The sequence below is a fragment of the Cygnus olor genome, chromosome 3 (assembly GCF_009769625.2).
Source record: "Cygnus olor isolate bCygOlo1 chromosome 3, bCygOlo1.pri.v2, whole genome shotgun sequence".
NCBI classification, from domain to species: Eukaryota; Metazoa; Chordata; class Aves; order Anseriformes; family Anatidae; genus Cygnus; species Cygnus olor.
Window position 1 is genome coordinate 119,661,755 of NC_049171.1, and position 25,212 is coordinate 119,686,966.

Genomic DNA, 25,212 nt, shown 5'->3' on the forward strand with positions numbered 1-25,212 from the left:
CATAATAAACTTACTTGGAAGGAACAGGCATTCCATCAGAAGTAAAAAGCTTCTGAAATACCCAGCCACAGCTTAGCTCTCCTCGTTCACCTGTTGACTAGAAAATAAAAGAGGAAGGTAAACTTGAGCAGCTAAACCAGAATGAGTAACCGATCACAAACAAATATTTAGAATAATCCCATAAAAATTATAAAATGGTAAAAGCCCCAAATTCATGGTAAGCAAACACTGACTATACCACATTTAAGATAAACATACGTATATCAAACATTAGAAAGCTTTATTCCCAGGCACTGGGAAATGGAGCTGACCCTGTTTGCCAACCCATCCATTTCCAGGTATGTCCCAGGTCTGCTGCATGATCCTGAGGGTACCACTGCACCTTCCAGGATCTCAGCTTGAACAAATACAAACTAAGAGCAGAGACAGTTACTTTCTTTTTAAGTGGTCTGATGGATGAAGCAGAAATAAAACCCAAGCCCACAAATAACAGGTAGGAACTTGCACGTACTCCAGCCTTCATGCAACCTTAATCTCTAAACAGAAGCTGACAACCTGACGTCCTGACTACTCGAATTAGCATGCAGAGGGCCATTACGTCTGATTAGGTCTCTGTGAACCGTCACTCACCAGCATGTAGTTCATTGCCAGGACTTGCACAGTCCAGTTCCCTACAGATTCAAACTCTACTTATCCCCTTTTGCAACATTCCTACTATGCTATCAGCACGTTTTTCTCCCCTCCACATTGCCACAGGGACACTTCTACCCCAGGTTCCTACAGGTATTAATGAAAGAGAAAATACAGCAAGACCCCTTTGGTAAGTTCTCTAAGTTTTCAGAATTCTGCTTTTCAGAATTTTCCCAAGTTCTGCCCACCATTTAATACCCTGCTTGCTAACAATTGTCATTACCACATTTTCCATCTTTCCCTTGATTTACTTGACTGCCAAAGCTTATCTGAGCAAGATGGTGACAGTAATGAAAAAGGCAGCAAGACTTGAGTCAATCCTGTAGACAAAGCAGCTAAGATCTTTCAGAACAGGAGCTCTTCCAAAAAGCCACTGTTTCCTCCAAATACTAGTGTTTCTTATCCCTCTTTTTATTACCATAGTTCTTACAGGGAAAAGTGCTTTACCATCTATTGTATCACCAACCATTGTACTTGAAGAAGCATATCCTGGTTGGATGAAAGGATGTATCTCTATCAACACTGTTCAAAATATTTAAACAGTTAACTTTTTCATTTCCAAACTACATAGCACAGTAGTGTGAAATGAATCACAGCAGATAGAAAAAAAAAAACAAAAAACAACAACATAGGAGTGAACAGAGAATTGGGATTTTCTAATCACATGAAATCTTCAGCAGACTAGCAGAAATTATTTCAGTGTAGGAAAAACTACATTTACATGCACCAGTCAGAAAGTCTTTTGTTCATTAAATATTGACTGGAACTAAAAGTTGCCCAAACCAACATCTCTCTCTTCACTCCCAGATGCCAAAATGAAGACAATCATGGAATAAGCTAGAAAAAAATTCACCTAAATTTCCACTTGGATCTCAAAATTCACAGCTGAGATACTACAGCTTACAACTGAACACCAGACAGCTGATTCACTTTAGAAATGTGCTGGGAATTATTTATTCTTTAACTGTATACACTTACATTGCGAATATAAGTGATGCCAAGTTCAAATAAGAAACCAATGTCTGAAGATGGAGAATTAGACCTGACAAAACAGTCACCATCCAGCAAGCTGGGTAAAATGCCTGTTACCTAATACAGAGGGGGAAAAATACAGTGAATGTACATATTAAAACAAAAACCCTCTGATTTCTAAAGGCAATTGAACACATCACTCATTTACGTAAGAACTCAGACACGATCCCACTGCATATAAGAAAAAACAAGAAGTAGAGAACCAGTTCCATTTGAAACCACTGTTCTGTTTATTCTTTATCTTGTCACAAACCACAGCTATGTTACCAAGGTACATTCTCTGTGATGACAAGATATTAGAGAACTTTAGAAGTCAAAAAGGAATTAATTCTCTGTGAAAACACAGCAACAACTGGGGTAAAACATGGTAACAGTACTGCTGTGAATGTGGTTCTGTACAACACCTGAAACATGGGACAAGGCATGTGCTCTTTTTTTATTTTCTGCCTGTTTATTTTGGTTGCAATACATATTATTTCAACAAGAATATCAGAAGTAACAGACTGTTAGATAAGAAGCTGTAAATAGACACCGTAAATAGTTAGTGGCTATATGACTTCCTGAGTGAGATACCTACCCTTGGAGAAAAGGTCCACATTTGGGGATTTTTAGGTTGCCATGTGGCTCTCACTGTATGAATGTTACTCAGTACCTAAAACATGACAGTGGGGAAAAATGCTAAGACAAGTTTTTCTGCATATCTACACAGCTTTAAGAAACTGCAGTATTATCTAAGATTAATCCAACACTCCACATGCAGCACAGGTAAAAGCACACTTGCTTTTCAAATTTATCAGAGACTTTCAGTTTAAAAGACTACAGCAGAAGGCAGAATCAGCAGCAGCACTTTCCAACCATTCCTGCTTCCTATGTACCAGTATCAGTCCCTTTGCCTCCAAGAGCATTTGACAGAAGGGAAACTACCAGACGGTCGGCACTAGATTATTTATAAAAAAATGCTCTACACTCACACAAAGGCACAGAGGAACAATGGCAGGTGGGGAAATCTGCGTGTGACCCTGACCCAGCTACTCCCAGGCCCATCACAGGGGAGAAATGAGCCCAGACAAGGCTCACCTCCACAAACGTGAAGGGCAAAGAGAGACAATGGCAGGTGGGGGAACCGAAATTATGGATGCAGAGAAATGGAGCCCCAGATAGCCCTGGGAGGGGCTGGGGCGGGGAGCTGGGTGTGATGCTCCTGAAGATGAGTCACCAGGAACGGTGCTGGATTGCCTGACAGACCGAGAAGGGTTGCTGCTTAAGGCTACGAGACTGCAGCACACGAGCAAGAACGTTTGGGGACTGCGCATGACTTACTAGGGGATGTTCAGGGGAGGAACCAAAGGCAGAAAGAGGGAGGGACCAGGGTGGTTTGTGGAGCAAGAAGGGTGGGAAAATAGAGGGATAAGGGGATAAAAGGGTGTGTTTGTGAGCTGGCTGGTATGCATGTCTGGCCATGTCCTGCACCTGATCGGTGCAGTTTGTCCTGTCTTCTCATTAAACTCTATTTCTAACTCTTTTTTTTCTTTCTGAATGGGCTTTCTATTCTGCATGCATGTGCATGGAGGTCTAAGTGCCAGCAAACAGAGGCAGGCCACGTGCTGCAGGGAGCTTCTGTCTGTGGTGACCGCTGCTGGTGAGGGGGAGGGTATGTACTTCAGTGTGCGACTGCACATATCAAGCCAGACTAACTGGCGAGTCAGTTAAGCACCTTGGTATGTCTCCGAGACAACCGGAGGAGTTGGCTGCTGGAGGGACTAGAGCATCATGTACACCTTATCGAGACCTTTTTTGGTCATCAGACAACTACTCACCCGATTGCCATCAAATAGACAGAGTCGAACATGTCTACTGAGAACCTGTATGCTGCCTGCTGGGAGAGGAATCATTTTGCAGCTACATAAAGTCACAATCAGGGATACTCGAGTTGGTCTAGGCTGGATCTGAAACACAGAAAACAGAAGAAGGATTAAATCCAGAGGTTCCTCCTGCACACGGTTATCATTTTGTGTTTATTTACAGAGAAGACTGACTGTAGTGCTTGCCGGACTGGATTCTTTGACCCACAAAGCTCATGCAGTATTAGCAGCAGCAGGAACATTCCTTCATAAGCCTTTACACCTCTCCTAAGGAGAGTGCTACAAATAACTCAATGACAGGTGGAAGGTCCTATCAGAAAGGAATGCTGTCATGGAGTTCTTCCCCAAGTATTTCAAGTCTTGGTGGCAATTACATTTTTGAGCTGCTTTTCCGACAATAATTTGTAAGTAGGTGTTCTAAAAATGGTGTAAATCAAGGCATAATCATTAGCCAAAATGAAAGAAGAAAAATGAAACTGGAGGTTTCACTGTGACTAGTAGAAGTTCATGGTTTAAGAATTCAGACTAATCACTCATGCAGATTTGTTTTACCCCAAACAAGGAAGGAACCACAAGCTTAAGATGAAACAGGACTCAAGAAATACCCAACATAGCACCTTATATTGATTGTTGGTTTTTTATTTGTTTCTGTTTGCTTTTTTTTGCTTATCAGAGAGCAGGTTGTAGTAACATCTAACTTCCTAAGGAGTCTAGATTGACACTGAAGAAATCTATCATCTATTTCACAGCAATATTTACCCACCAACATGAAACATTTTTTAAAGGTTGCTAGTGATTCTTATCTACAGATGCTGTCATTTCTCTTGAACCAAAAGCTTCATAGCTTTCTCCCCAGTAATACCCACAGTATTTTTTTCGGAGTCCCACACCAAGTCTTTGAAAGCCAGCTGGGATGGAGTAAGTTCAGGCTGTAAGAAGTAACTTGCTCTAAACTGATTACCTACAATAAATGAAATTTAAAAACAAAGAAAAATCTTAAGTTTTTTTTATGATCTTTATTGCCACAAAATGAAAGATACACAAAAATCAGAGGTGTCTAAGGTTCGCTGGAATATTTGACTGGTCCTAGCAAAACTATGGAAGTATCTACTACAAGTAAACTCTAAAAGGGGCAAAACTATTTGTAAAAGTGTTCTGTAGTATTTCAGCACTGCAATTTAATTAACAAAAAGAGCTACTAACTGGAGAGAGTTTGAAATGAAAAGATGAAGAAAATATGAGATGTGTAGTATCATTGGAATTCTCTTCACAGAATATCTCTGAGAAAAAGGGAGGAAGTCTATGAAAAAAAATCTGTAGCTGTCACCGGGAATAGTCTTCCAAACAGGAAAAACTTTGAGATCATCAGGAAATTTGTCATTGCCTTCATGGGGCCATGATTCCACTCAGATAAATTAAAACTTATTTGATAAAAGAAAAAAAAAAAACAAAAAACTTTCTACATTATTTGACTGGTCAAATATATACTCTGTGCAGATTATGTATACCTTGTACCAATTATCATAAAGCAATACTGATTTTAGTCCAACAGGCTAGTTACTGGGATAAGAAACTCTCCAAGGACACTTGCAAATTCTGCACTGCAATCACTACGAGAAAACCTTACCTTCTTCTAAGAGCTGGAAAAGTGTGGAGAGACGGAATCCTGCAGGAACTGCTCCCATAGTTGCCAATACCTCTACTGTATCATTCTATTAAAAAAAAAAAAAAAAGGATATTAACATTCCTACTATTTAACAGCTAATTCAGTCCTAATTTACAGCTCTCACACAAACAATATCAGGACCTGAGGCATCCATCACCTCTTCTAATCTGAAGTTAGCTTGGCACAACACCAGGAATGACTTTCACTTTGTTTTGTGTATGACCCCAGACAGACCAATTTTGTTAAATCCCCTCTTCCATTTCAACGCAGCAGCAGAGTAGCCAGTTAACAAAGAAAATCACACCCTTGAAAAAGAAATGTAGCATGACTATGGCAAAACAACAAAAGACACTTCGGCTGCATCTTCATTCAGACACACAGACTGGGCTGCAGCCTATTTCTAAAGCAGTAGGGAACCTTACCATTTCTTGCTACCAAAAACAAACTAGAGATGTTACTTAAAAACATTGGTCTCTACTATGATACATTGTGCTTAGTAAAAGACAAATCTTGTCTACAAATTAATTAACATTATGGTAGATGAAATTGCTATCTAAGAGTACCTACCTCTGTGATAGCTTTTCTCACAGCGCTCCAGTGAGGATCTGTTCTGGAAGAAAAATAATGTTCTTCTTTTATAATATTCTTGTGTGGACAAAAGTTTAAACACTGAATACAGATTTGCCTTCAAATACCAGCAGCTTAATCAGCACTTCTGAGACAACAATAACAATATGCTTCCAGCTACTAGTGTGTCTCATAAGCTGAAATATGACTCAATACATGAGCTAGTCATACTTTGATTTTGAGGAAAATAAATAAATAAATACATACATAAACAATCCCAAAGCAAAAGTCACAAACAAATCTACTAAAGTAGAAGTGTGTTGGCAAATTAAAATTTGTAGAATCTACGGAAAAAATAAATCAAGTGGCTGCTGTACTGAAAAGAAAGAAGCAGTTAGAAAGAACCAAATACATCTGTCAGGTATTTTCTCTGCAGGAGATGTATTGCCATATCTAAGGAAGAGCAGGATGGACAATTTTACACTTATTTGCTTTTGCATATTCCACTTACCTTTTTTTAATTTGAGTTCCATCTGCTGTTTCATCCACCACTTCTATGTGTTCATCACTTTCCTCTTGGCTTTCTCCATCTTTGTTATGGACCTGTAATTCAGATTCAGAAAGGGCAAGGGCTCACTTTCTTCACAGTTCTGCTCTTAAAAATGTTTTCTCCAACTACAGCATGTGTACATAGTTTAGAAGAGAAGATTTTCTGTCTGTCATGACCTATTACTCCAGAGCATTGTAACTACAAAACACTGCTCTCGGTTCTGCAGCCACAGCAAGAGATTGGAGTATTCCTACAGGAGAACACTAAGCAAGAGAATGGTTTTGCAAAGCAGATTCTTTAAAAAGAGAAATACATTGGTATCGTGAAGTAAAAAGTTCTCTACCCAACATACTCTCCGTTCTGAAAAGCCTTGTTCCACAGTGGGAAGCTCAGACTCAATTGAGCCAAACTATGTACCCACATTTAAAGGTTAATTAATTAATGTCAAATTACAAAATACTCCAACTGACATTTCATATGAATCGTGAAAAGCATGCATGGCTCTGTAGCAGCTGGGAACCTTCAGAGCTGACTGTTAGCAGCAAAAGTCTCTAACTTTCATATTCAGCAAACCTCTCCGCAAAAATCACGTCACATCTCCATATGGCATCAAAATACTGCTTTTGATAGCTATCTGCGTACACATGCATACAAACATGGCGTTATTTGCATACAACTGACTAAAAGCTGCTGTGTGTGCCCATTGTAAGTGTTATGATAAATTTCATGCAGCTATATTATCATTAACATACATAAAATAACAGAGGTGAGACTAGAATGGAAGAAGTTTGCAGCACACTAACCGCAAGATAGGTTTTAGGCACGAGGCCTCTCTCCCCTTTTGAGTTTTCAGCTAGCCACCAGCCATCCGCCTTCTTATCATGTATAAGCAGGACTTCACCTTTCTTTGCCGTGAGGAGAGATGGAGACAAAAGACAACCAAATATTTCAAAATGACGCCAGGAGCAATTTGAATAACAATTCCAATTTCCCCTGTAACACAGGTCACAGAGACCACAGCTACAGACTCGGCTGCTACAGAAGGTGGCAAGAGGACACTGGACTCCAGTACGCCAAATGTACACTAGGAAAAGCCATTTTCCCCAGAATCCTGCTAAGAACTGACTGAATCCCAGAAGCATAGAATTTAATTATTGTTATTGCTTAATACAGAATGATCTGCAGTAGCAACATGGTAAAAACTTTTGCAGAGACATATTTACCTTAAACGTGAGATCACCCTCCTGCTGCGCATTAAAGTTTCCAACTGCAATACATTCTTTAACACTGGGATCATCCAACAGTTTATCCTCATCATCTGCTTCTTCACTGTCTTCTTCCTCACTACTTTCTCCATCGTCATCATCACTCTCATCCTCTTCTTTGTCTTCATCTTCTCTTTGAGGATCTTTTTGATGTCCCTCATTCCTACTCAAAATACATCAAACTTTTTTTGTTTTGTTTTCATTTTACCAAACCTTCTTGACGTTGCTGTAGAAGCCTTGCAACGTGGGCTTCTTTGCAAGGATGTTACCCAGATACAGAATTTTAATTCCTGTGTTTTAGTTTCTGGCCTGATCTCAAAAAGCTCTCAGTGGTATTTCATCCCCAAGCATACAGGCCACAGCACACCCTCTTCTCTCAACAGCTACATTATCATTAACCAGCACCTTCAGAAAATTCCAGCAACTCCTTTTTTCAGTAAAAACAAGCCCCAGAAGAGCTGGCCCTTCAGCAGTTTTTTTTGTTTGTTTTTTAAACTAAATTTTAAGATAATAGAAGGGATAAGGCTACAATTTTTCAGGGTCCTTTCCAGCCCCACATGTACAATTCTATTAAAGTGCAGATTGTATTTGTTCATTTGGGCTACTTACACTGTGTCATTTGTAGCTGCGTTATCCTGATCCAAGACATGACCAAGTTTCCGCAGCTGTTGAGACAGCTTTAGCAATAGCTTCTCCTCTTCTTCTTTCCTCTGAGTATAATTCCCCACAGGCGCAGGCTCATCAGCCTGAGAAAGAATACAACAAATTGCTCAAGTAATCAAAGTTCAAGTTCTCCTACAAAGAAGATTTTCCAGACATGTATTTTAAGTTTTCACCTTCCAGGGGTGCCATCACTCCCTGTTTAGTGACATCTTTCTTGCCTTTGACAAGATGCAATTTCATGTTAAATTTCAAATCTACATTCTCCACTCCCAATATAACGCATTGCTTTGAGAAACATTTTAGAATGTATTGGGTTGATAAAGATTTTTCTGTACATAATAAAGCACAGAAAATATGTTTTTAAATAATATAAATGGATCTCACAAATCCTGATTAGAGGTTACACAGTGCTAGGCACTGCTTTTGTTCTGAGGCATCTAAAGCTGAAGGAGGTTGGTGTTCTCTAAACATTCACTGCAATGCACTTTGGAGAAAATTATTAACAAACTTCTCTCTATACCTACTTTTTTCAAATTATGAAGAGCATCCATATTTTCATCCACCAATTTCTGCAGCTGCATGCATCTGCATTGAAAGCAAGACAGACAGATGGTGTTTTCTTAAAACTCTGGTAGACAGGACACCTAACTCATGCTAAATCACCGAAACTTGTAAATTTAGACACCCATGCCTTCACACTGCTGTACACACACACAGCTTTACAAATATTAATACAAGCGCAAATGGCACTTCAAAAACCAAGAATGTAGTGATTCCTTAGAGGAGGTGTTTTAACAAACCTCAAAAGGAATAAGCATCAATAAAAGATCTGGAACAGAGGGAGAAAACAAGATCATCACCTGGATCTGACAAGTTCTTGATGACAATCAAACATTCACACAAGAGTTCTGGAAGAGCTAAGGCATGAGACAGCTTAACTGCTTATTACCCATGATGTACAAGCTTCCACTTAAACTACCTCAAACTCTGAAGACTGGAAAGCATCCTGGGGGGCAGCTGAGTGAAAAGGGGCAGAGATCTGTACAGTCATGAGAAAAACGAAAAGGCGGAGAGAGAGCCAGCTGCTCCTTCTGATGCAAAGATGAGGGGGAATGGAGTGACTCTGCCAGGGGCTTTGCTCTGGGCAACCAGGAGAGGGCTTTTTCCATAACGCAGTTAAGCTACGCAACTCCTTGCCACTGAGCACTGCTAAAAACGTTACTTCACAAAAGTACGAGGCAAATCCATAGGAAAAATAAATAAATAATCAACATATACTAAACACAGCCACGACGGCTGAATGCAGGGGCACGACCGAGGCCACACTTGAGGTGACCGGGACTGTGTTTAATGTCGCACGCCAAGCCCCGCAGCGGGCAGACCGCTGGCCGAGGGCGTGTGGCGGCAGCCGCCGGGGGCCCGCGGCTGAGGGCAGGGCTGGGGCAGGGCTCACGCGGCACGGCACGGCCTCACCTCCGCCTCAGGGCCTGCCGCTGCCCGCCGCTCGCGGCCGCGTTCTCGGCCCGCAGCGCCTCCACCTGCAACACACGAGAGGCGCCGTGAGCGGGGCCCCGGTCCCGGTGCCGCTCCCGGCGCCGGTGCCGCCCCCGGTACCTGGTCCCGCAGGTGCCGGCTCCGCCGCTGCACCCGCTGCAGAGGGCCCCGCGCCCGCCGCCCCGACATGGTTGCTAGGCAACGGGCGCGGCGGCGCAGGGGGATGCCGCCACTTCCGGGAGCGCGGCACGCCGGGAGATGTAGGCGCGGGGCTAGGTGCCGCCCCGGGCAGCGCCGGGGCCCCCGGGCCTTTCACGGTCACGGAACGGCTCCGGCTGGCGGGGGCCTCAAAGCCCGGCCGGCTCCGGGCCCGGCCGTGGCTGGGGCACCTCCCGCCAGGCCAGGCTGCCCCCAGCCCCGTGCAGCCTCGCCTCGGGCATTGCCAGGGATGGGGCAGCCACAGCGCCCCCGGGCAGCCCGCGCCAGGCCTCGCCGCCCTGAGCCGAGGATTTCCTCCTCCCGTCTAGGCTGAACCTCCCTCCTTTACTTCAAGACCTTTCCGCCTTGTCCCGTCGTTCTCTACCCGAACAAAGAGCCCCTCTCCATCTTTACGAGCCCCCCCAGGCCCCGGCAGGCCGCGCCGAGGTACCCCCGAGCCTTGTCTTCTCCAAGCTGCGCAGCCCCAGCTCCCTCGGCCCCCCCAGGAGAGGTGCTCTCACGCGTGTTGTTTCACAGCGAGACCTGGCGTTTGGCGCGCGCACCCTTACAGCGCGTTTTGGCACACGAGAGCAATAAACGCACCTAGGGAACACCACGCCAAGGTTATTTTCTCATCGATTTATCAGCAGCGCTTGCGCAGGGCAGGGCAGCGTGCACCAGCCGCAGGCCTGGGCATCGCGAAGCAAGACAAACGCCGGCAGCGCTGAAACACGGCGGTACGCGCAGTGCCATCGCCCCTCACGGATCCCCGCTCGGTGTTGTTCCCTCCCGCCAGTCCGTCGCAGCGAAGGCCCCTTCCCGGCTGCCAGTGCCGGCGCCCCGCAGCGCTCTCCGTCTCCACCAGCTCCAACGCGGCCTCCGCGAGTCCTCCGAGTCCTTTTGTCGCCGCTTGTCCCCCGCAGAGCCCAGCCCCGGCCCGCAGCAAGGCGACGCCGTCGCACGATGCAGAGCCGCGTTCACCGCCGCGATCACGCCGGGACGACGGGGCCGGCCCCCGGCCTCCAGCCCCGGCTCAGGCCGCCTCCAGCTGCTCCCGGGCGGCATCGAGGCGGCGCTGGAGGCGCTGCTGGCGCCAGCGGAGGAAGCGGCGCCGGGCCCGGCCGGCCTGCCAGCCCACCAGCACGCCGGCGGCGAAGGCGGCCAGCAGCGCCCAGCGCACGGCCCGCGGCCGCAGCGCCTCCGGGCCCATGGGCGCTGAGGGGACGGGGAGAGGCTGGGGGCGGCCCCGGCTCCTCCTCCCGCTTCCGCCGGCGGGGCGGTGCCGTTAAAAGCGGCGGGGCCGCCAGGGGTCAGCATCTCCCTCGCCATGGCAGAGGATGCCTCAGAGGTAGTGGCTGGGGCCTCCCCGCTGGGGCTGGGGGCGGTGGTGAGGGGTCTCTCTCTGCGGGTCCCTTTAGGCCTCCAGCACCCACCGGCCTGTGCTTTTCCCCCTCCCACAGGAGCTCCTGCTGGCGGCAGCGTTTGTCTCTGATGCGCAGTACAACAGAAATATTCCCTTCAAGACCTCCCCGGAGGCGGTCAGGTAAGGGCAGCCAGAGCTGAGATGGGGGAGCCGGCCCCAGCAGGTCTGAGGGGTGGTGTCTGGGCTGCCCCACAGCCCTGGGGCTGGGCACTGAGAAGTCAGGCTGGGTGGGATACAACGAACTGGAGTCAGGCTGAAACGTGTGCATTAAATGCAGCTCAATGCGACTTATCCTAAGGATGAGGAGGAAAATAAAATCTTTCTTTTGCTTGAGTTAAAACCAAAACACTCTACAAAGCGCTGCAGCTTCAGTCTTCAGAGATAATGAGAATGAGAAGCCCAGCCCTTATTTGCATGTGGGGGATGGCACAGGGTGCCTGTATGGGGTTTAAGTGGTGGGGTTTTGGTAGCAGGGTGACCTGGGTGGGAGAAGAGCCCTGTGTGAACTGGTTTGGCCACGTGCAACAGCAACACCAACCTGCTGCATGCCTGTGGTGTCTCTGCTAGGTTGTTTCTCAGCAAGGGCAGTGGCTGCTTGGGCAGAAGTAATTAGAAGCTTGTTAATTGTCAATTAGGTGAATGAAGTTCTCTGAGTCAAGACTATTTTGCCTGCAGCAGTGGCTCTCTTCTCTTTGAGCTGCTGGCTCAACTTCAGTCAGAGGTGACTTTTCCTTCAGGCTTACACTACTGTAGGCAGATTTTGTGTGTAAAACTAAGGGAAGGTTGCCAGTACAGAAGGGAAAGGTGCTACAACAGGCTGCCCACAAAGCTAAGTGTGAGCACTAATGACTCCTGTAGTCCTCCCCACAAAACCTTTCCCTTTCACTTTGTTCTCCTGTCTTAGTTAATGAAGCTTCTGGAGTTCTTGTACTGTCCAAGTATGTTAATTGTTTTACAAGGTGATGTTTCGATGTTATCTTTAATGGATATATGTCATCCATATCATCACTTGCCCTGTAGCTTTTATCTGAGGTGGTTACTAGGCAGATGAGGTGATTATTTGGCGATGTTGGCAGCATTTATGTTAGCAGAGAAACTGTATGCTCTCTCTGTAGATCTGCTTTGCATCTACTTGAAGGAGCCACTATTGTGTAGTGTTGTGTGGAGCCTGCTGTGGGAAACTTACAGCTGGATGTGTTCATGGTTAATGCTAGCATTCTCCAGAGGCTTTACTGCTGAAGGGGACAATACTTCTTGACTTACGTATAAAAAACTCAAGAGGCTTTCTCTGTCAAAAACTTCTAAACGATTCCCTGTTCTACACATGCTACTGCTACCCTTCTTCATGACTGTTTGGGAAATTTCTACTGCTCTTCCAAGATACATTTGCTAAGCCCATGGGTATGTGCACTGGAGCTTTTACTTATGGTGCCACTACCTTCTTTCTACAGGCTTTATTATCTCTATAACCACTGGATTATGCGAACAGCCACCTACTTCTTCATCTTTCTCAACCTGTCCCTCGCAGTGTTTGAAGAACCTGCTGTGTATCCTCTCCCTTTCCTGGTGAGTTTCCAGACAGCATGGAAGCAGTAATGCAGCTACTGTTGTGTTGCTTGGCAGAGCAAGCAAGGGTTTCTTGCTTGAAACAAGTTGTCAAGGGGTCAGGAGTTGATGGCTGCTCATCATTCTGTTAATACTGGATGTGCTGGATTGGGAACCCAAAAAAAAGGCCTGGAAACTAGATAGGGGCTATGGCAGTCATCATAGACATTAGCAATTGCTGGTGTGACTGCAGGCAAAGTCATGTTGCTTTTTCTGCATTTGGAGAGTAGTACCAGCCTTCTAAGTGACCCAGGTGGAGTTCTTGCATCTTGCAGCAGAAGTGGAGTGTTGCAGGAGAAAACAGGCAGTCCTAAGGGCAGCCTTTATTTGTTCCACACTGGTATTTGTGGCTGTGCTCCTTGAGTCCTAACCCAATACAAATCCACTGACTTTAACTTGCATGTAGCGGGAAACTTTACTAAAAGGAAGCCTAAAACTATTGCTTAGTGTTGCATATGTGAGCCTGTAAAACAGCCAGCAGCAAAACCCACTGAAAAAAACTCTTGTATTGACTGCTTTTTTTTTCTTTGCCTGAGCATCCTTATCTGTGTGAAGAGGGCTAGCACTGCTCTTGGTTGTCCTGACCCGGGTCCCTTCTTTCTCTGCAGGCCACTTCTTTGGTTGAGGTGTTGTGCCTTCTGGTGTTCTTTGGCCGACTGACACACTTTGCAAAAATCACCCCTCGTAATGTATTTTGGAAGGATACCAAGAATATCTGCATCGTGGTTGCAATTCTGGTAAGTTAGGTCTAGGGAGCCATGAGGGTTGGGGTGGGTGATGTAGAGTTTTTTTTCCTTCTGTTGCTTTCTTGGGGTCTGATGCACCAAGGCTTTACAAAAGCCATGGCCAAATCAACCAGCAGCTCAGCCTGTTCCCACAAACCTGTTGTGTGGGTGTATCCTGTACCAGCTAACCCAATTGTCTTTCATCTAGATGCACTTCTAGCATTGTTTCTGTGAATTTTCCTCTTTCTTCTGCAGCTGTCTCTGACTGACTTGGCCATATATGGGGCCCTCAGGATATACAACATAAAGAGCATTCGATGGTCAAGAATTGCAAGGCCCATTTTCCTGATCAACTTTGCAGAGAGTCGCCAGGTAAGGAGTGGGTCTAGTGGGAAGAACTACTCTTAGACAGCCTGCTGCTTTCTGAGATCCAGGGGATTTAGTAGAATGTTTTGGGGGCAGAGGTGGCAGAATTTAGGCTCTTCTGAGTGAGTTCCTCTCAAAGGTGGCCTGGAGCAAGAATGTGAGATGGGAAAAAAAGGGTCCGTTCAGTGATGCAGCTTGAGTGTAGTGCAAAGTACCACAAGGCTTCTTGTACCTGTGGACTGGGTCACTTATACTGGGGGCTCTGTACAGACTTGAGGCTGAAACTAGAGCTTCTTGCCGTATGTAGTGATGTCATGATTTAGGGAAAATTGTGCTTAATAAAGAGCAACACTGTACTGAGAAGAAATAAGCTTTCTTTTAAGATCAGTCCACAGGCTAGGATTCCTCCAGCCTGTATGGAGGAGAAGTCTCTGCTTGCAAGCAGTTAGATGTTGTTCTCTGGAGGAAAGAACATGAGCAGCACTGTGGACAAGAAAACTGTTTCTCCCTGAGTCTGGGGCTAGCTTGCTTTTATTTCTGGAAGTCACGTAGGCAAACAAGCACAAGTGTTGTGCTGTTCTCAAAACTGAACTTGTAGTTCGGATGGATGGTTTAGACTCTGATCCCTCCTGTCACAGGGAGATCTTTGCCCTGCTGCCCGAGACCATTCTGGTCCTGACTTGCAAATAAGTAAACTACTGTGGTGTGAGGCCTGCTGGAGGAAGCAGTTGAACTCTCGGTCTTAGAGCATGTTTGGTAGCCTGGAGTAGCAGACTTTTGTCCCTGACCAGTACCTTGGAGCAGGAGCACTTCAGCAGTGCCATGGGGTCCACTGTCCCCTGCCTAGCTGAGTTCAAATGGTTTGTGAAGTGGGAAAATGAGGAGGAAAGCCCCTGGTAATCCTGCACATGTTTTAGCAGAACAGAGCTGGCACATCTGGGACAATCTGTCCTGCCAGGCAACAAAGAAAACTTGTGACCTACTGTGCTTGCCTGTCCCTGCATAGGTGTTATGTTCTGATGTGATGATGAGGGGGGAAAAATGGGTACTGCTTTGCCTCTAAACACTTCCCTTCTCCCTGACAGATTCGGAGAGCCTTCCGAAGCATCCGCAATACGTTACCAGAGATCACCTATGTCTTTTTGCTCTTCATGTTTAGCCTTCTCATGTTCTCCCTCATGGCCTTGAAGCTGTTTGGTGAAAGGTGTGAATACTTTTTTTTTTGTTCAGAGCTGGGTGGAAAGAATGGGTGTGATCCTCTTGAGCAGGAGGGTTCTGGCAACTCCAATTGATTACTGGTAAATAGAAATACTTGTAGCTCCTGTGGTGGGATTTGTGATCTCTGTGCTTAACTTCAGGTTGTTGTTTTCCTCCTAGGAACCTCCAGACAGCAGAAGGCTTGCCATATTTCAGAAACTACCTAGAAATTGTGTTTGACCTCTATGTGCTGGTGACAACAGCAAACAGCCCAGATGTCATGTATGTATGCTTTGCTTGCAATCTTTGTTGTGAGCACTGGTGTCCTACTCCTAGTGGTGGAAAAACTGAAACTGTGTAAAGCACCATGTAGAGCTGTGATCAGTGTCCACAACAGCTGTCATCGCTTACTGTGCTCATCTGTGGGGAGGAAGGAGAAGTCTTCTGTACCTTTCTTTCACCTGTGAAATACTCTTCTGGTTCTGCTGTCATACTCTTCTCAGCTTCCTATCCCCCTGGCACCTGGTAGCCAAGAAGTCTCTTGATACAACAGCTAAGCCTGAGCACTTAAACTTATTGCTTAGTATTCTGAACGTTGTCTTTTGTGCATCCTGTCAGTGTCTCAGGTTAGAACAGTACTGTGTTTTGCACATCAAGGACTTCCAGCATGGGAACAGGGCTTTGATTTTTCCAGTCTGCAGCGATCTCGTGAATTGTTAGCTCTCTGTTTTATAAATATGCTCTGAACCAGAGTCTGAGTCTGGGAGGACCTTTTAGAAAAGGTGAATTGAAAGTAATGCTTTCCAGAAGACCCAGTAGCTGATCAAAGCTTAAACCTGAGGGACAAGTGCCCCAGCTCTTTGATTAAAATCTTTTTCTAAAAAGAAGTATGCTGTAGTGATCGGATGACTCTTCTCTCTCAATATTTGTAGGGATGTGTGTGCAGACTTTAACTTGCACAGCTGTGTTAAACTTGCAGGAGGCTTGGGTTTTTGATCCTCATTTGTTCTAATTGGGTTTCCGTTGCAGTCTGTACTGTGAAGGAGCCATCAGGAAAGATGGGGTTGGGGGTGGAGTGGGACACATTTCAGTGCTGGAGATGTACTGAACAGAACAGGGATGTTAAGGGGAACCACAGGTATTCAAATACCAAAACATGTGGCCCTCCTAGGGTAAGCAGAAGGGGAGGTCTGAATGCAATGAAGGCACCTGAAGCCAGTAACTCACCAGCTTATGACTGAGATTTCACCTCAAGACTCTTACTTTTAAACTTACCCATGCTGACAGAAGCTTAAACTCTGCTTTCTTTTTTGCATCCCTTCAAACAGGGACTGATTCCACACAGGATGCAGACCTAGTGGAAGAAGCGTTTTCTTTAACTCAGTGCATAGTGTTAGGGTTCCCCCCCGGTTGGGTGTTATCTGGCCAAGTTTGATCTTGCTATCTAAAACAGTATTTCAAAAAATCATCTGGAAGATGTCTCTTATTGTCCTGTTTGTCTGCTCCGCAAGTAATAATCTCTCTCTCCTTTAGGATGCCAGCGTTTGACTTCAGCTCATGGTATGCCCTGTTCTTCATTGCCTTTGTCATTGTCAACACTTACATCTTCATGTCGCTCTTTCTGGCTGTTGTGTATAACAACTACAAAAAACACCTGAAGGTAATGTGTGGAGGGATGAATTGCGATTGGCAATTGCCTGCTGTTTTATATAATCTTGCATAGAGGCATCTGGCCTTCCCTTGGAATTCTTCTGCAAAATGTGGAGAAGGTGAACAGCTTCTAGCCTGTATTGGTGCTCTGTAAATGAAAAGCACAAGTTCACCTTTCCATATCATGGGTATTACTGCAAGTTCTAATATTATTTAACAATGAAATATGCAATGCTGGTGTATCTCCAATAAGTTGCAACAGGTAGGAAGCGTGTGTTATTGTTTTTTATAGGATTAGTTCTAGAAATAATGCTGTTTCTATGCAGTAGACTGTTTTCAGTTGGCTTTAAGTGCACAGCATGCTTTTTGTGCCACTATACTTGCTCTTAAAGCAAGGGAGGCTGAAGTAAATTGGAACTTTCTTCTTCTACAGTAACTGAGTAGGTACAGCTTGGTATTTGCAATGGAAGGGTGAGAGGTACAAATTCCTGGGTGCTATTTTGAGGGGATTGGATCTCCTTCACAGGAAGCAGTCTTCTAGGTCTTCCCAGAGGCTACAGTGTCCCAAGGGTATGAGGTTCTTTAGCCTGCTTATGATCATATGCAGAAGAGGATCTCAATCCCTAATGTCACAGCATTGACTTATGGATGGCAAGTATGTGTGGACACATCCTCTCTGCTTCTGTGACCTGTGGGCTTGCAGATCCTGTGGTCTTTGATAGACACCCTCCCCCCATCTCCTTCCTGTTAGATACTGTCCTTTGTCTTCCCTTCCATTTTTCAATGCATCTCCCAGTAGCAAGCAATCTAGCGATCCCTCCAGAGTGCTGTGTGGAAGGCTCATGGTTGCCTGTTAAAGAGCATTTCTCATCACCCCATTGACTGTGCTGTGCCTAGCGTCTAGCATCGCCCTGAATTTGTTCCTCTGAGTCTTACATCCTTGTACCAGGGAAATAAGATTATTAATAAAGAAGGGGGCAGGGTGACTGCAGCTGCCTGAATGCTGACATTCTCTCTAGAATGAGATCCGTAAGCTTGCTTACATGAAGCACCGCAAGATGATAGAGGCCTTCAACCTCCTGAAGGAAGAGGAGGGAGCACAGCCTGTGGTTAGAGAAGCCCGGTGGAAGCAGCTTGTCAAGCTGGTGGCTCCTGATATCAGCAACTCCCACCGAGAGTTGCTCCTACGCATCTCAGATGATGAGCAGAAGGGTTTCATAGGTGAGCAGTGGGGCCTGCTGTGCTCAGGGACTGGGAAGGAGCTGGGGTCAGGAGCCTGCTGATTTAAGGGTTCTGGCACTAGACTTACGGTGTGTAATGGTCCAAGAGGGACTCTAGTCCCCTCGTACTGCTTCCCTCTCCGGATTCGCAAGCCCTGAGAGGCTGGTCTTTCTGCCTGTGCTGTGTCCTGTGGGCAGCTCTTCATGGCCACTTGAGATCAGGCCAAGCTCACTATGGAGAAGGGTGCCTACTGTTCTCAGCACAGGACGAATATATCCTCCCTTTTTATTGGATTCATCCAAGCAATGTGGCTTCCCGCACATTTCTCTGCAGTCTGTTTCTGCTAGAGACAGAATATTGGGAGAGATGGATCAGTCTCATGCTAGATCATGTCCACAGTGATTGTTAAAGGTTTGTGCTGGCTGCTGGCCTTGCTTTGACCAATTGCTGCAACTTAAGTGGATGTAGGTTTGCCAGACGCTGCCTTTCACTAATGACAGTGGACTGATGTGTAGTGCTGTCCTTTACTGCAGATAAGAAGTCCTTTGTGCAGCTAGCAGATCTCCTCAACATCCAGGTGATTACGCTGAAAATACGCAGCCATCCGCTGGGACAATGGATGCCTCATGTATATAAGTCAGCAGTGAGTCAATTCCTGCGCAGTATGGTTAGGCACAGGTAAGCCTGGATTGGTGGAGCAAGCAGCTCTTCACACGTGAAACAGAATAGTGGTATTGCAAGTAAATGTTTGTCTGGGTGTCCTGCTGAGAAGTGTAAACTGTATTCAAACAGTGGGGGTTCTGTGTTCAGAAATGTTCTGTGGACCAACTGCTCTTAGTCTACCCTCACTGGTTTGGCAAAAGTAGACTTGCTATTGGCGAGTTCAGATCTCTTGCAGTCCTACTTGTTCAGGCCTTTTATAGGTGCTGAGTGTAAACAGTGTTTACTGAAAGCAAGAAGTGTTTTATGGCCTGCCTCGAAGGACCAGACTAAATGCTTCCCTTAAAGGTGATGATCTTATGTCGGTAGTCTCTGCAAAGCTGCATTGTATTGTTTCATCAGCTCTTACTAAGCTGGTACTACAGAGTGCTAGTGCTCTGCTTCATGTTTGAGTCTTCCCAGAATTGCAGAATTACCGAAGTTGGAAGGGACTTCTAGAGATGATCAGGTGTAACCTCCCTGCTCAAAGTAGGATCTGCTAGAGTAGGTTACTCAGGGCTCTGAGTTGGGTTTTGAGTATCTGTAAGGATAGAAACTTCACAACCTCTCTGCAGCCTGTTCCAGTGTTTCTGGACATCCTCAGTTTAAAAAAAAAAAAAGGAAGGAAAAGCTTTTTGTTTAAATTGAATTTCCTGTATTTCAATTTGTGCCCATTGCTTCTTGTGCTTTCACTGGATACCACTGAGGAGAGTTTGGCTCCATCTTCTCTACACCCTCCCATCAGGTATTTATATGCACTGAGATTCCCCCAGTCTTTCTCCCCTTCAGGTTGAACATTCCCAGCTCTGTCAGTATCCTGTCAGATCACCTTATCCTTTAATCTTTTTAGCGGCCTTTTACTGCACTAGCTCCAGTATGTTCATGTCTTTTCATACTGGAAAGCCCAAATCTGTCCACAGTGCTCTAAATGTGGCCTCCTCAGCCCTAAGGGGGGAGGAAATCACTTCCCTTGACCTGTCCGCAGCATTTCTGTAAGATAACCCAGGGTGCTGTTGGCCACTGCTCCCACCAGGGTGCATTGCTGGCTCGCGTTCAGGTCATCAACGAAGACACCCCCCTGCATCACCACCACCCAGGTTCTCTGCAGAGCTGCTTTTCAGATGATGGATCCCCAGCCTGCACTGGTGCCTGAAGTTGCTCCTCCCCAGGAGCAGAACTTTGCATTGACACTTGAACACGATGAGATTGCCCTCTGCCCACTTCCCCAGCCTATCCAGGTCCCTCTGATTGCAGCACCCCTATCATATCCCAGTCTTTTATAGGCTTCTGTTTTATTTGTCCAGTCTTTCTGCTTGATACATGTTGCTTGACTTGGTGGAAATTCAGTTGCAGTCAGTTCGAGAGCTTAACACTGGGAGTATTGACAGTGGTGTACCTTGAAGGCCTATGTTCTGTGTTGGATTTCAAGAACAAAGCTAGGCTCTTAACTTCCCTAAACTCTCAGGCTCTGGGAGAGCTGATAAGTAGATTGCCTCCTCCTTCAAACACTATCATTTAGAAAACTAAGAACTCCTGAATTAACTAACTCTTACCTTCTTGAGAGTGGTGAGGTGAATCATCTTTCTTTTCCTTTTTGCAGGGGATTTGTTTGGACTTACGATGCAATCATTTTAATAAATGCTATCTTCATTGCCCTGGATGAGGAAACCCCTTACATTTCTTATGCAGAATGGGTCTTCCTTGCTTTATACATAATTGAGATACTCCTAAAAGTGTACACGTACGAACCAAGGGTGTTCTTTGGCAAAAATCAATTCTGGAACTGGTGAGTGAGATGAATGGTGGTGGTAAAAGTACTGTGAAGTATGGTGAGATCTGTCTCCAGCTTGTCAAGAAATGGAAGTCTGAGATGGGCTGCCTGAGACTAACTCATGTACCAGGGTATAGTTAAAACACTTGTGTGCGTGAGAGGACAGTGTGCTCTTTCCTGTCTCTGTCAGGAGAGGCGCTTTTCTCTGCTCGCCAGGTAGCTCAGTCAAAGGTGACTGCAGTGTGTGATGATAGTAGTTAGGCAGGGGAAGGTTTGTTTTTTTACTAAACAATGAAGAAAAACAAATCTTCCCATGCTGTAAATAATTTGAGATGGAGCAGGGCTGTCTGGCACAGATGAGAGGAAGAAGGGTTACTACTTTTATATGTAATGTGGCAGTTTAAGTGCCCGTTCTTTGTTGCCCACAAATCTAACAGCGCTGCCTTCCCTCATGCTAGGTTTGATACCCTCATCATCTTTGCTGCCTTGACTGCAACGATACTCAATACCACCCTGAGATCGAGTAAGTGCAGCTTAAACAGCCTGCATGCATCTGGGAAACTCGGTGGTCTTGAGTTGTCTTTTGCTGTCATTTTGGGCTTGGGTGGCTTTTTTGATAGGACAATGATTTTTTTCTATAGGGTTTCTAAGAACTAACCCAGTGTCTTTTTTTATGGATACCTGTTATGCCCTTATTAAACACAGTAACTGTAACAAATGTAAGAACATGTCTTTACACTTACCTGCTCATTTTGCAGAAGACTTTTCTTTTTTCAGCTACGAAGTACAACAGCCAACAGATCCTGGACATTGTCTTCATATTAAGGGTCCTCAGGCTAATAAGGATTGTTGACAGCATTCAAAGGTAACGAACAGAATGGGGTAGGGATATGTTTGTGGGGCAAGTCGTATGAGAGGCTGGCTGAAATGTAGTGCTTTGGATTGACTGTGGCATTCAGAGGCCTTGTCCCAACTTGTCTGGGATGAGCCCAGCTGCTGCAACCTCTCTGCAGCAATAAATAAGGACAAATGGGGAGTTCATGCTGGATGGGAGGCAGTGATAAGCAAGCATGGACTTTAAAAAAAAGCCTCCCCACAGCAGGTGTTATCATAAATCATTTGCTGTAGGTTCCGGGTCATCATGAACACGCTGATAAACATCGTACCGACCATGTTGACATTTGGTGGTCTGACTCTGGTAAGAAATTCTGGTATCTTAGCTCAACTTAGCTCAAAGCATTCCAGTTTTGCAAGAATGTGTTTTAAGTCTCTCACTCATGTGGTTTGCAAGAGGATAAATGCAGATCTCTGGATGGCAGGCCTTTAAGAAACTGTGTCCATTTGATGCTTGGTTTTGAAGTATGTAAATGTGTGCGAAAGGGTTGGGTTCCTGCTAGTTGCCAGGTCAGAGGCCAGGGCATTTTTGTCCTCTGTGGCAGCAAAGATGTCCTGTGCAGGCTGGGCTACAGATACTGTAAGAAATTGAACTATGGTTTGGGCAAAAAGCTGAATGAGAATCTTGTTTCTCAAATCTCTTAAAAATACTTTTCCTATTATGATTTGAGAATGTTTCATTTCTGTGCATTTGGGCTGTAGTTCTTGGCTTATTTCTGCCTAGTAATTGGCCTTGGGGGGGGTAGGGTCTCTTAGACTCTATGCTGTTTCTCAGCAGCTTGCTGTGTCTGTAGAAACTGAAGAGCCTGCTGGAACTTCTATACTTGCCATGGGGCTTACTGCTCACTGGAGAAAGCAGGTGATGGCATTTCTCTTTCCAGGTTGTGTACTGTATATTTGCTATCATTGGCATGGAATTATTCCATGGGAAGATCGAGTTCTTCCCTGCGAATTCTAATGCCCCTTATGCTCTGGAATGTGGAAATCCAGCTCTCAAGGATTCTCTGTTTGCCCGTGGAAAGTACTGCAAGAACAACTTCAACAACTTTGCATCTTCCTTCATTGTTCTGATGGAGCTCACTGTGGTCAACCAGTGGCATGATATCCTTTGTGGTGGAAGGGCCAAACCGGAGCTCAGTGAACCGTGCTCCCCCTCAACCCCAAGCCCCATTCTTCCCCTTATTTTGAATGCACTCATGCACTTAGTGCCAGACAACAGAGCAATACCCCCCCCCGTGTCTCTCCAGAATATCATTGCTGGAAGTATTATCAGGTTTTCTTCCATTAGCACTACTGTACAGTAAGATATCTTCCTCCTTTGGTGCTCTTACCCTTAACTCCCATTATACTCTTTGCCAATGGATTTGCCAATGTGACTGCTCAGCCTGCAAAACTTTATTTCATTGCCTTCCACATTGTGATGGTTATAATTATTGTCAAGTAAGTTTTTGGTTTTCTCTCCTCTATACTGGAATGAAGAGGGGCTCTGACCTATGCCAGCGCAATGTTGATGGTCCCAGGGTCATGCATTGTGTGTTTCTTTGTGTCCAGTCTGTCTCTTGGAGAAGCCTATTGCATCTATTCTTGTCTCTACTGGGTGCTGCTCTGGTGCTCTGGCTTACAGCAATGTCTGCTGGAGATGGGGTACCTGGAGCCTGCCTAATCAGATGGTAGTTGATTGCCAAAGAAAGGGATGCCAGTAGGGAAATGCTGCTGTGTAATTCTGCTTATTTCTTTCAGCATCTTTGTGTCATTCATCTTGGAAGCTTTCTTTGTGGAGTATTCTCTAGAGAAGAGTGAAGTAGAAACAGCCATTGAGCAGAAAATCCAGGAGCTGGGAATGGGAGTTCAAGAGTAAGCCCCCCTGAAGGGTAGTGCTGGATGTGGCTGACTTGGCGCATCTGATGAGGGCATTGGGACTGCAGGAAAATGCTTCTTTCTGACCCTGGGTGTGAGATGAGACTGCTCTCCTCTTTCTCACAAAGTTCTTGCTAACCTGTCATAACCATATGGACTTGGTCTAGATGGTAGCAACAAATTACTCACCTTGAAGGTGAGAACATGGTAAAGCAGCTGCCTTGCTGAGCTCTTCCAGCCCAGGGCTGTTGCCCTGGGGGAAGGAGAGGTGCTGGAGGCTAACAGCATGACCAGGGAGCTAGCCCTGCCCAAGAGAATCCATTGCTGCTGTGCATGTGTGGGTCCCTGGGGTAACTTCTGGTCCTTCTTGTGTAGGGAGGTGCTCCAGGATGAACAACTCCTTGATAACATGGAGAGTGCTGAGCACGACCTTGAGGGGGAAGTTGGAACAAAGACACAGCCTAGAGGGCTAGTGTTTAAAATCGCCTCCAAACGTAAGTGTGGCCCTACAGGCTCTTTCAGAGGTGGTGACTGCTGCCAGAGTGCCTGATCTCTTGCTTAAGAGGCCAAGGCTCTGAACTGTCCCTGTTAGTAGCCCTGTCAGAAAGTTCTGCGAAAGCACTTGGGCTTTCTTTGGGCCATAAAAGCAGCTAAAACACAGCTGGAGGCTTTTAGAGATCTGTGGAGTCTCTAATACTGTGGACTCTCTCTGTTTGGTGTTCCTTACTCTGGTAGCAGCTTTTCTTCCTTGGTCCTTCATTGCACGCTTGTCTTTAGTAGCCAGTTTGTGGAAACACTGCCTCGGTGGCTGAGGTCCTGCTGTTGCCAAGAAGCCTGAAGCCTGTCTTCTACTTCTCTCCTTCCTGTGTGCCCTCTGCACTCCTGGCTTGGATCACAGGGTGACTATATGCTCCTTTCCTCTAGCTTAATGCCTGCTGCTTCTTCCCCTGGTTTTCTTGCTGTGCAGTTCTCCAAGCTTGTGCTTCTCTGTGAGGCAGTTCATCAGGATCAGAAGTCTGTTGAAAGACAGATGGAGTACATGTCCTTGCACTTTAAAGTTAGGGTCTTACCCTTTACAAGTGCTTACAGTGTATAAAAGTAGATGGTACAAAATACCAGTAGACACTAATTGAGGCATTTATTTTCTTGCTGCTTTAGCATAAAACAAGGGGAGTAGGCTTTGAGTAAGATCTGTATTAAGGTGGATACTCTACGATTCTGCTGGAAAAATGGGAATGGATGCTTACAGTGACTCTTCTGCTACCTTCAGGGTACAGGACAGTTGATGCTCTGCTTCAGCGTATGTTTGAGGCAGAGATACCGCCAGAAGATGAAGGCCCTTCATTTGAGGAGATCTTAAACTTGTCGCCTACTGCTGCCAGCCCCAGTCATCTCACTTCTGAGCGAGCTGTGTAACTCAGGGTGTCCACAGCTGTTGACAAGGAAGAGCTGATCCTCAGCTGCTCGGCTCTCCAGCACCTTCTGCCTGGCTGCCTTCAGTCACTGCGCTCACCTGCACGTGGGCCAGATTTAGCAGCAGAAGGAGCCACTGCTGGACACGGTGTTGTCATGTAAAGGAGCTTTATCTCATGTAAAGTGCCCGACGGACGCTGGGCACATGCTATGGGGCAGCCTCCGGCCGTGCGCGTCCGGTAGCAGTGCGGTATCGGTGTTATGGAATAGCTGTCTCTTTGTAACTGGAACCGTGTACTGCAGCACTCGTGTATGTGTGTCTGGACCAGTGTAAGCTCATTAAACAGCGCTCGGTAGCACGCTCGGCCCTGGCTCACTGACGACAGTCAATGCGGGCGCGCTGA

At 45.8% G+C, this 25,212-nt stretch overlaps 3 protein-coding genes across 15 annotated transcripts in view; 1 reads left to right on the forward strand and 2 right to left on the reverse strand.

Annotated features, from left to right (window-relative positions):
• Positions 1–10,753, reverse strand: part of NPHP1 (nephrocystin 1) — a 19,090-nt gene extending 8,337 nt beyond the window's left edge. For 3 of the 10 annotated variants that reach the window (XM_040554088.1, XM_040554087.1, XM_040554098.1), the window contains exons 1-14: positions 9,910–10,038; positions 9,769–9,833; positions 8,820–8,880; positions 8,242–8,378; positions 7,591–7,795; positions 7,171–7,272; positions 6,329–6,420; positions 5,818–5,860; positions 5,212–5,296; positions 4,451–4,545; positions 3,540–3,668; positions 2,300–2,374; positions 1,669–1,779; positions 15–97 (exon numbers count right to left, since the gene is read on the reverse strand). In XM_040554088.1, the coding sequence (XP_040410022.1) occupies positions 15–97; positions 1,669–1,779; positions 2,300–2,374; positions 3,540–3,668; positions 4,451–4,545; positions 5,212–5,296; positions 5,818–5,860; positions 6,329–6,420; positions 7,171–7,272; positions 7,591–7,795; positions 8,242–8,378; positions 8,820–8,880; positions 9,769–9,833; positions 9,910–9,978 (1,352 nt within the window). In that variant the 5' untranslated portion in view covers positions 9,979–10,038. Of the gene's footprint in view, positions 1–14; positions 98–1,668; positions 1,780–2,299; positions 2,375–3,539; positions 3,669–4,450; positions 4,546–5,211; positions 5,297–5,817; positions 5,861–6,328; positions 6,421–7,170; positions 7,273–7,590; positions 7,796–8,241; positions 8,379–8,819; positions 8,881–9,274; positions 9,731–9,768; positions 9,834–9,909; positions 10,040–10,590 lie in introns of those variants that run through there. The other 7 variants (XM_040554094.1, XM_040554093.1, XM_040554096.1 and 4 more) reach the window with 6 other exon arrangements.
• Positions 10,615–11,248, reverse strand: MTLN (mitoregulin). Its single transcript, XM_040554111.1, has one exon. The coding sequence runs from the start codon at positions 11,195–11,197 to the stop codon at positions 11,021–11,023; it is 177 nt and encodes a 58-aa protein (XP_040410045.1). The 5' UTR covers positions 11,198–11,248; the 3' UTR covers positions 10,615–11,020.
• LOC121068701 (two pore calcium channel protein 2-like) lies at positions 11,182–25,167 on the forward strand. Of its 4 annotated transcripts, XR_005819041.1 has the most exons (20): positions 11,183–11,335; positions 11,448–11,530; positions 12,862–12,976; positions 13,624–13,752; positions 13,996–14,112; positions 15,192–15,310; positions 15,484–15,585; positions 16,837–16,963; positions 17,973–18,174; positions 18,708–18,852; positions 20,474–20,659; positions 21,103–21,167; positions 21,422–21,509; positions 21,773–21,842; positions 22,420–22,639; positions 22,888–22,978; positions 23,279–23,392; positions 23,771–23,889; positions 24,320–24,452; positions 24,666–24,800. XR_005819041.1 is itself a non-coding variant. In XM_040554084.1 (19 exons), the coding sequence occupies exons 1-19, from the start codon at positions 11,315–11,317 to the stop codon at positions 24,809–24,811; spliced, it is 2,259 nt and encodes a 752-aa protein (XP_040410018.1). In that variant the 5' UTR covers positions 11,183–11,314; the 3' UTR covers positions 24,812–25,167. The 4 variants fall into 4 exon arrangements, 3 of the variants coding, with proteins under 3 accessions (XP_040410019.1, XP_040410018.1, XP_040410020.1); XM_040554084.1 differs by lacking the exon at positions 24,320–24,452 and having other exon boundaries at positions 24,666–25,167; XM_040554085.1 differs by lacking the exons at positions 23,279–23,392; positions 24,320–24,452 and having other exon boundaries at positions 11,182–11,335; positions 24,666–25,167.
• Positions 25,168–25,212: the final 45 nt, after the last annotated feature.

Bases quoted from the DNA above. Each gene is read 5' to 3' on its own strand.
- MTLN (XM_040554111.1), bottom strand. From the start codon at position 11,197: ATGGGCCCGGAGGCGCTGCGGCCGCGGGCCGTGCGCTGGGCGCTGCTG.
- LOC121068701 (XM_040554084.1), top strand. From the start codon at position 11,315: ATGGCAGAGGATGCCTCAGAG. The intron at 14,113-15,191 runs GTAAGGAGTGGG...TCTCCCTGACAG, and splicing joins ACTTTGCAGAGAGTCGCCAG to ATTCGGAGAGCCTTCCGAAG. The intron at 21,168-21,421 runs GTAAGTGCAGCT...TTCTTTTTTCAG, and splicing joins CAATACCACCCTGAGATCGA to CTACGAAGTACAACAGCCAA.